This window comes from Salmo trutta, chromosome 20, assembly GCF_901001165.1.
Source record: "Salmo trutta chromosome 20, fSalTru1.1, whole genome shotgun sequence".
NCBI classification, from domain to species: Eukaryota; Metazoa; Chordata; class Actinopteri; order Salmoniformes; family Salmonidae; genus Salmo; species Salmo trutta.
This window is the reverse complement of record NC_042976.1, coordinates 5,392,073-5,402,072: the sequence shown is the minus strand read 5'-3', so window position 1 is coordinate 5,402,072 and position 10,000 is coordinate 5,392,073. Positions and strand designations below refer to the sequence as shown.

At 44.4% G+C, this 10,000-nt stretch overlaps 1 protein-coding gene across 2 annotated transcripts in view; it reads left to right on the top strand.

Annotated features, from left to right (window-relative positions):
* The first annotated feature begins 8,502 nt into the window (after positions 1-8,502).
* Positions 8,503-10,000, top strand: part of fam124a (family with sequence similarity 124 member A) — a 72,552-nt gene continuing 71,054 nt past the window's right edge. Inside the window, exons 1-2 of one of the 2 annotated variants that reach the window (XM_029702073.1) lie at positions 8,503-8,695; positions 9,248-9,275. In XM_029702073.1, coding sequence (XP_029557933.1) covers positions 8,662-8,695; positions 9,248-9,275 — 62 coding nt within the window. In that variant the 5' untranslated portion in view covers positions 8,503-8,661. The remainder of the gene's footprint in view (positions 8,696-9,247; positions 9,276-10,000) is intronic. The other variant, XM_029702072.1, reaches the window with a different exon arrangement.

Genomic DNA, 10,000 nt, shown 5'->3' with positions numbered 1-10,000 from the left:
GCATTCATGTACATACTACCTCAATCAGCCCAACTAATCGGTACCTGTATGTTACCTCACTACTGTTATAGCCTCGCTACTGTTATTTTTCACTGTCTTTTTACTGTTGTTTTATTTCTTTACTTACCTATTGTTCACCTAATACCTTTTTTGCACTGTTGGTTAGAGCCTGTAAGTAAGCATTTCACTGTAGTGTCTACACCTGTTGTATTCGGCACACGTGACAAATACACTTTGATTTGATTTGTATGTCACGCGTCACTACTTCACAGGAGAGCCATTTGAACGTAAACATTTTTTTATTCGATCAAAATGCGTTTATTTTGTTAGCAGAAATAGCTTCTGGAACAATGTGAACTTTCATATGCCTTAATAACAAACTTGTCAGCCATCTGTAAAAAGGAATACAATTGTTAAATTACGAGCCTCGTTGGTTTAGCCACCAAAAAAGACAGCAACCTTCCCGCTAGCCATGATTGGCTGAGATAATGAGTGGGTTGGATATGCAGAGAGATGAGTTCGGATTGGTCTGTCATGTAGCACGCTTCTGTCTATAATATGAGCTGGTCAGTATGTGTAGGTAATCCTTTCTAAAAATTGCTTCTTTTTTTTAAGATATCACGAAGAACTGCATCAGTGTTGCACTCCACCTTCTGGAGGACCGAGTTTTAAAATCAGTGGAATTAGAGTGTGATAGCTAAGGAGATGGAGAAAATTGTGCCATTTGATTGCAAATATGGAGACGGGGTGGAAAAAAAGAACACACAGAAGGCTGTTGTATAAAACACCTGTCTCTGGATTACATCTTCAAAGTAAGAGCAACCATGGCATCCGTGTCCATCCATGTATCACGGGTAAGAGAGTCTAGCAGGCTACATTTTCAGATATTACACGTTTGTAATTTTGTCAGAAAGTTGTTTTCATTTCAAGTTAAAGTGTACTGTTAGCTACAGCTGGCTAACATTAACAATCAGAAATTAGTAGTTCTGAATATGATCTTCAAGAGGTGATATTAAAACCAAACAGTTATAAAATGTATTTAACAATTGCTTGTGGTGTGGGGGCTGTGCTTTGGCAAAGTGGGTGGGGTTATATCCTGCCTGTTTGGCCGTGTCCGGGGGTATCATCGGATGGGGCCACAGTGTCTTCTGATCCCTCCTGTCTCAGCCTCCAGTATTTATGCTGCAGTAGTTTATGTGCCGGGGGGCTAGGGTCAGTCTGTTTCATCTGGAGTATTCTCTTGTCTTATCCGGTGTCCTGTGTGAATTTAAATATGCTCTCTCTAATTCTCTCTTTCTCTCTTTCTTTCTCTCGGAGGACCTGAGCCCTAGGACCATGCCTCGGGACTACCTGGCATGATGACTCCTTGCTGTCCCCAGTCCACCTGGCCATGCTGCTGCTCCAGTTTCAACTGTTCTGCCTGCGGCCACGGAACCCTGACCTGTTCACCGGACGTGCTTGTTGCACCCTCGACAACTACAATGATTATTATTATTTGACCATGCTGGTCATTTATGAACATTTTAACATCTTGACCATGTTCTGTTATAATATCCACCCGGCACAGCCAGAAGAGGACTGGCCACCCCTCATAGCCTGGTTCCTCTCTAGGTTTCTTCCTAGGTTTTTGGCCTTTCTAGGGAGTTTTTCCTAGGGAGTTTTTCCTAGCCACCGTGCCTCTTTCACATGCATTGCTTGCTGTTTGGGGTTTTAGGCTGGGTTTCTGTACAGCACTTTGAGATTTCAGCTGATATACGAAGGGCTATATAAATAAATTTGATTTGATTTGATTTGATTTTTGAAAACGGTACGTAGTCGTCAATGGTTTTAACAAAGCTGGGGACGGGAGGGGTCTCCTTGCCGCCCAGAAGCAAAATCGAAAGCTCTGCACCGTATTGTGACTGAGCTTCTCTGCTGTTTTAGCATTGAACACCTGAAGAGGAGGAGATAGGGGGTTAGAGAATGGTTCCTAATGTGCAAGTCATTTTAAACCTGATTTAGATGTGGGTGCAGCACTAGCCATTTAATGTGATGACAGTAGTGTTATTCAAACATAGTCATGTATTTACCTTAGTCAACTCGGAGTGTTAGCATTGTACAATGACTTCGAGGAGGGGAATCTCTCAAATCATATCTAAACATGAAGCAATGTAATATATTACAGCCAAACACACGCAATGCAATATATTACAGTCAAACACATGCAATGTAATATATTACAGCCAAACACACGCATGTAATATATTACAGTCAAACACACACACAAAGTAATATATTACAGTCAAACACACGCAATGTAATATATTACAGTCAAACACACACAATGTAATATATTACAGTCAAACACACGCAATGTAATATATTACAGTCAAACAGAAAGACTACAATTGGCCTTGGCATGGCCTGTAGAACCACACACTGCTGTCACATTCAGTCCAGGTCATCTGGAGGGACACTGGCAATCTGGCATCACCACAAAGGCACACTGAGAGAGAACAGCCAGGCAGATACTGACAAACTGTCTGACAAACTGTCTGGTGAACTGTCTGATAAACTGTCAGATGAACTGTCTGATGAACTGTCTGATGAACTGTCTGATGAACTGTCTGATGAACTGTCTGATGAACTGTCTGGTAAACTGTCTGATGAACTGTCTGATGAACTGTCTGATGAACTGTCTGAGGAACTGTCTGATGAACTGTCTGAGGAACTGTCTGGTGAACTGTCTGGTGAACTGTCTGATGAACTGTCTGAGGAACTGTCTGAGGAACTGTCTGGTGAACTGTCTGATGAACTGTCTGAGGAACTGTCTGGTGAACTGTCTGAGGAACTGTCTGATGAACTGTCTGAGGAACTGTCTGGTGAACTGTCTGATGAACTGTCTGGTGAACTGTCTGGTGAACTGTCTGATGAACTGTCTGGCAAACTGTCTGGTGAACTGTCTGGTGAACTGTCTGGTGAACTGTCTGATGAACTGTCTGGTGAACTGTCTGATGAACTGTCTGATGAACTGTCTGATGAACTGTCTGGTGAACTGTCTGAGGAACTGTCTGAGGAACTGTCTGAGGAACTGTCTGAGGAACTGTCTGAGGAACTGTCTGGTGAACTGTCTGGTGAACTGTCTGATGAACTGTCTGAGGAACTGTCTGAGGAACTGTCTGAGGAACTGTCTGATAACCTGTCTGGTGAACTGTCTGACACAGTAAATGTGTGGTGTCTCACACTCTGTGATTCATGACAGTTGTCTTAGAGTAGATATTCTAGAGATAGTTTACACTTCCTCTTCCAAGTCAAAATAATGAAAAACTATCTATCAAATCTATTATTTAAAAAATGTTGATGATTTGTTCTTTCCATTATCATTAACCTGATGATTTGTTTGCTAATGAATGATGTGGGTCCCTGGGTCACTGGTTTGCCTAGTTGGGGGTCCCTGATTCACCGGTTTGTCTGGGTGGGGGACCCTGGGTCCCCCACCCAGACAAACCAAGTTTTGCTTTTAGAAACCTTGGTTTAACAAACAAACCCATTAAATAGCTAACAACACTCGCTAACACAGTCATAACACCAATTTAGCCAATTTCTACAGGCTACAACTGGTCTTCTAGGAGCTAAATCTCACCTCCCTCTCACAGGCATTTAACCATTCAGTAGTTGTATTTAAACAGTATCACATTATAGGCCTATAGACAGTGTTCTCCTTCCCAGCATGAACCCTACTGGCCTACTTGTTGTTGTACCATACTCAACAGATCTGTTATGAGCATGGACCACCTGATAGATTGGACCATAGTAAAGAAGTATCTATCTCCATCTCTATCAGCAGTCTATTCCTTTTACCAACAATAAGCTGTTTTCAAAGGGAGGAGGGGAAAGGTCAACTGATTATGTCCCCTCAAAATGACAGCAGTGACTTCCACTTACAAAAACTTCAATCACCAATCATCAATCACCAATCATAAATCACCAATCATCAATCACCAACCACCAATCACCAATCATCAATCACCAATCACCAATCTGATATTTGAGCTAATCTGTATCTTATTATAGACTATTATTCAGCAAAGTCACAGACAGACAGACAGACAGACAGACAGACAGACAGACAGACAGACAGACAGACAGACAGACAGACAGACAGACAGACAGACAGACAGACAGACAGACAGACAGACAGACAGACAGACAGAGACACAGAGACACAGAGACACAGAGACACAGAGACACAGAGACACAGAGACACAGAGACACAGAGACACAGAGACACAGCGATAGGTACTCAATCTTAGTTTACACTCTCTGTCCCCTTTTCAGAAGAAACATGTATTCTTCAGTTGTCTGTGTGCCTTAGATAGATAGGATGGCATCGTACACTACATGGCCAGAAGTATGTGGACACCCCTTCAAATTAGTGGATTAGGCTATTTTAGCCACACCAATTGCTGACAGGTGTATAAAATCGAGCACACCACCATGCAATCTCCATAGACAAACATTGGCAGTAGAATGGCCTTACTGAAGAGCTCAGTGACTTACAATGTGGCACCGTCATAGGATGCCACCTTTCCAACAAGTCAGTTTGTCAAATTTCTGCCCTGCTAGAGCTGCCCCGGTCAACTGTAAGTGCGGTTTTTGTGAAGTGGAAATGTCTAGGAGCAACAACGGCTCAGTCGCAAAGTGGTAGGCCACAGAAGCTCACAGAACAGGACCGCCGATTGCTGAGGCGTGTAAAAATCGTCTGTCCTCTATTGCAACACACACTACCGAGTTCCAAAATGCCTCTGGAAACAACTTCAGCACAAAAAACTGTTCGTCGGGGTTTCCATGGCCGAGCAGCCGCACACATATCAAATCAAATCAAATGTATTTATATAGCCCTTCGTACATCAGCTGATATCTCAAAGTGCTGTACAGAAACCCAGCCTAAAACCCCAAACAGCAAGCAATGCATGTGAAAGAAGCACGGTGGCTAGGAAAAACTCCCTAGGAAAAACTCCCTAGAAAGGCCAAAAACCTAGGAAGAAACCTAGAGAGGAACCAGGCTATGAGGGGTGGCCAGTCCTCTTCTGGCTGTGCCGGGTGGATATTATAACAGAACATGGTCAAGATGTTGAAATGTTCAGAAATGACCAGCATGGTCAAATAATAATAATCATAGTAGTTGTCGAGGGTGCAACAAGCATGTCCGGTGAACAGGTCAGGGTTCCATAGCCGCAGGCAGAACAGTTGAAACTGGAGCAGCAGCACGGCCAGGTGGACTGGGGACAGCAAGGAGTCATCATGCCAGGTAGTCCTGAGGCATGGTCTTAAGGCTCAGGTCCTCCGAGAGAAAGAAAGAAAGAAAGAGAGAAAGAGAGAATTAGAGAGAGCATATTTAAATTCACACAGGACACCGGATAAGACAAGAGAAATACTCCAGATGTAACAGACTGACCCTAGCCCCCCGACACATAAACTACTGCAGCATAAATACTGGAGGCTGAGACAGGAGGGATCAGAAGACACTGTGGCCCCATCCGATGATACCCCCGGACAGGGCCAAACAGGCAAGATATAACCCCACCCACTTTGCCAAAGCACAGCCCCCACACCACTAGAGGGATGTCTCCAACCACCAACTTACCGTCCTAAGACAAGGCCGAGTATAGCCCACAAAGATCTCCGCCACGGCACAACCCAAGGGGGGGGGGGCGCCAACCCAGACAGGAAGACCACGTCAGTGACTCAACCCACTCAAGTGACGCACCCCTCCCATGGACGGCATGGAAGAACACCAGTAAGCCAGTGACTCAGCCCCTGTAATAGGGTTAGAGGCAGAGAATCCAAGTGGAGAGAGGGGAACCGGCAAGGCAGAGACAGCAAGGGCGGTTCGTTGCTCCAGCCTTTCCGTTCACCCTCACACTCCTGGGCCAGACTATACTTAATCATAGGACCTACTGAAGAGATAGACTTAAAGGTTGAGACTGAGTCTGCGTCTCTCACATGGGTAGGCAGACCATTCCATAAAAATGGAGCTCTATAGGAGAAAGCCCTACCTCCAGCCGTTTGCTTAGAAATTCTAGGGACAATTAGGAGGCCTGCGTCTTGTGACCGTAGCGTACGTGTAGGTATGTACGGCAGGACCAAATCGGAAAGATAGGTAGGAGCAAGCCCATGTAATGCTTTGTAGGTTAGCAGTAAAACCTTGAAATCAGCCCTTGCCTTAACAGGAAGCCAGTGTAGGGAGGCTAGCACTGGAGTAATATGATCAAATTTTTTGGTTCTAGTCAGGATTCTAGCAGCCGTGTTTAGCACTAACTGAAGTTTGTTTAGTGCTTTATCCGGGTAGCCGGATAGTAGAGCATTGCAGTAGTCCAGCCTAGAAGTAACAAAAGCATGGATACATTTTTCTGCATCATTTTTGGACAGAAAGTTTCTGACACAAGCCTAAGATCACCATGGACAATGCAAAGCGTCGGCTGGAGTGGTGTATAGCTTGTCGCCATAGAACATTGGAAACGTATTCTCTGGAGTGATTGAATCAAGCTTCACCATCTGGCAGTCAAACGGACTAATCTGGGTTTGGCGGATGCCAGGAGAACGCTACCTGCCCGAATGCATAGTGTCAACTGTAAAGTTTGGTGGAGGAGGAATAATGTTCTGGGGCTGATTTTTTATGTGAAGTGAAATCTTAACACTACAGCATACAATGTCATTCTACAATCTAGACGAATCTGTGCATTCAACTTTGCGGCAACAGTTCCTTTGGAGTGTTCAAACTGAACAAAAAAGGGAAGCAAACCGCACAGAGTTCACAAAAACTGACTGAAAGACACAAAGTGTGAAAACAAGCTAAATTCTCAAATGACCCAGCGGGATCCATTAGGTCTGGTCATAGATCATGAGATGGAAGAGTTGTGTTGAAGGTTGATCAGCTGTAACACAGTGGTTATCATGTGGTGTTAGTGATAGTGCTGGTTATACATTGGTCAGTTGTAGCTTGGATAATAACATAACAACAAGAGACCGAGAGGTCCACGGAACTCCTCCTCTCTCTACCAGACCACACCCCCTCTCTCTACCAGACCACACACCCTTTCTCTACCAGACCACACCCCCTTTCTCTACCAGACCACACCCCCTTTCTCTACCAGACCACACACCCTTTCTCTACCAGACCACACCCCCTCTCTCTACCAGACCACACCCCCTTTCTCTACCAGACCACACACCCTTTCTCTACCAGACCACACCCCCTCTCTCTACCAGACCACACCCCCTTTCTCTACCAGACCACACCCACTTTCTCTACGAGACCACACACCCTTTCTCTACCAGACCACACCCCCTTTCTCTACCAGACCACACCCCCTCTCTCTACCAGACCACACCCCCTCTCTCTACCAGACCACACCCCCTCTCTGTACCAGACCACACCCACTCTCTCTACCAGACCACACCCCCTCTCTCTACCAGACCACACGCCCTCTCTCTACCAGACCACACCCACTCTCTCTACCAGACCACACCCCCTCTCTCTACCAGACCAATGAGAAGGAGTCCACAGAACACACCCTCTCTCTTCCAGACCACACCCCCTCTCTCTACCAGACCAATGAGAAGGAGTGGTGAGAGTAAGGGGTGTTTTGATAGTCAATCTCCTTCTTTATTAATTGGACAACTATTGGACGTATTTATAACATTCATCCCAATGGCGACCCAGGCTCTGTCTTTACAGAACAGAAGAACCAAAACAGATCTAGATGAAAGATAAAGGGTGGATGAGGCAGGAAGAGGCAGGATGAGGCAGAATGAGGCAGGAAGAAGCAGGAAGAGGCAGGACCATCACAGAGCCTACAGACTCCAAAGCTAAAGTCTACACTCTTAGACAAAAGGGTTCCAAAAGGGTTCTTCAGCTGTCCCCCATAGGAGAATCCTTTTTGGTTCCAGGTAGAACCCTTTTTGGTTCCAGGTAAAACCCTTTTTGGTTCCAGGTAGAACCCTTTTTGGTTCCAGGTAGAACCCTTTTTGGTTCCAGGTAGAACCCTTTTTGGTTCCAGGTAAAACCCTTTTTGGTTCCAGGTAGAACCCTTTTTGGTTCCAGGTAGAACCCTTTTGGGCTCCATTTAGAACTCTTTGTGGAAAGGGTTCTACATGGAACCCAAAAGGGTTCTTCAAAGGATTCTCCTATGGGGACAGCCGAAGAACCCCAAACATTCTCCAATATCACTGTACTAGTGTACATCATTGGGACCCTTTGTTTAGCGCCATCACGTGACATTACATTTTAACCTTTATTTCAAGCTTTTTCGTCAAACTGTCCAATTGCTTTTAAATGTTTGGTGTAATTCTCATTTCATGACAACTTGATAATACAGTATTTTGTATCATTTAATCAGAGTAGGTACGACAGTACCTCGTAGTACCACATGCAGGCGACAAAGACAACCATTTGCTAAATGAACGCGGATGATGACGCAGTGGGGAGCCAACAAGCCTGTTGCTGCTGGATCAGGAGAATGTTCTGCAGCGGTCCGCGTCTCTTCTGTTCCCTCTCTTCTTTTAACGTCGAGGAAGGTTGTTTAGAGACGCACTTCAACAAAGGTTTCTGAACAATTGAGAAATAATGCAAAGTAAATATGTCGTTATCCTCTGAGATGGAGAAGAATTCAACAGAAGATGACTGCGTGGATTCAGGAGCAGAGACTGGAGGGTGAGTTTTTGGGGTTTAGTTGGTTGAGGAACTTACTTCTCCACGTCTTGAAAAGCACTTACATCTTTCTCTTACGGTTAGCCTACTGTATCAACATGTTATTCCAATGTTTAGTAAGACTTTAATTATGTCACAGACCTGTAGACGAGAGTCAAGTCACTTGATCCAATCGTCAAGTCTCACAAAGCTCATTCATTTGGTTTGACAGATTACAGCAGGAGGAGGAGGAAAGGCAGCAGAATGTTTTGATTGTATGGGGGCCGGGGAAACTTAATTGAGTTTGGAAAAGTTCCTCAGCTCGTTGTTCATCCATCCATATGCTGCTTGGCGCTAAGCACTAGGACATCTGCCACGGGAGATTTAAAACCCTAATGCTTATGTGGAAAGTAGCTGGCAATGTGGAACTAATGACTATCTTTAATTAAGAACAGATTGTAATGTGTTCCTTTGACACAGATCTGAGAGTTTGATGAATTGTAGGCTAATGATGCTGTCAATGCTATATTAATCCAAACATCAAATATAAATGTGTTGTTCATTGTTTGTTTTCAGCTATTAAGCAAAGATGCTCCCTGGTTTGGTATGTTGCTGATGACTTTGGTGTGTAGGCTAGTGTGTGTGTGTGTGTAGCCTAGTGTCCTTCTTCTTTCCCCAACCTGGGCTTGAACCACAACGATAAAAAACAGTCCCCCTCGAAGCATCGTTACCTGTCGCTCCACTAAAGCCACGGCTCTTGCAGAGGAAAGGAAACGAGCGTCTCAGAGCGAGTGACGTCACTCTTTTCTTTTTATAACGCTACTGTCGCGCACAGCCAACTAGCTAGCGATTTCACAACGGTTACCTATGTAGGGTACTGTGTATTAGTGAAGTGTGTGTGTGTGTGTTTAGGTTAGTGTGTGTGTGTTTAGGTTAGTGTGTATCAGTGAAGTGTGTGTGTGTGTGTTTAGGTTAGTGTGTATTAGTGAAGTGTGTGTTTAGGTTAGTGTGTATCAGTGAAGTGTGTGTGTGTGTTTAGGTTAGTGTGTATTAGTGAAGTGTGTGTGTGTGTTTAGGTTAGTGTGTATTAGTGAAGTGTATGTGTTTAGGTTAGTGTGTATTAGTGAAGTGTGTGTGTGTTTAGGTTAGTGTGTATTAGTGAAGTGTGTGTGTGTGTGTTTAGGTTAGTGTGTATTAGTGAAATGTGTGTTTAGCTTAGTGTGTATTAGTGAAGTGTGTGTTTAGGTTAGTGTGTATTAGTGAAGTTTGTGTGTGTGTGTTTAGGTTAGTGTGTATTAGTGAAGTTTTTGTGTGTGTGTTTAGGTTAGT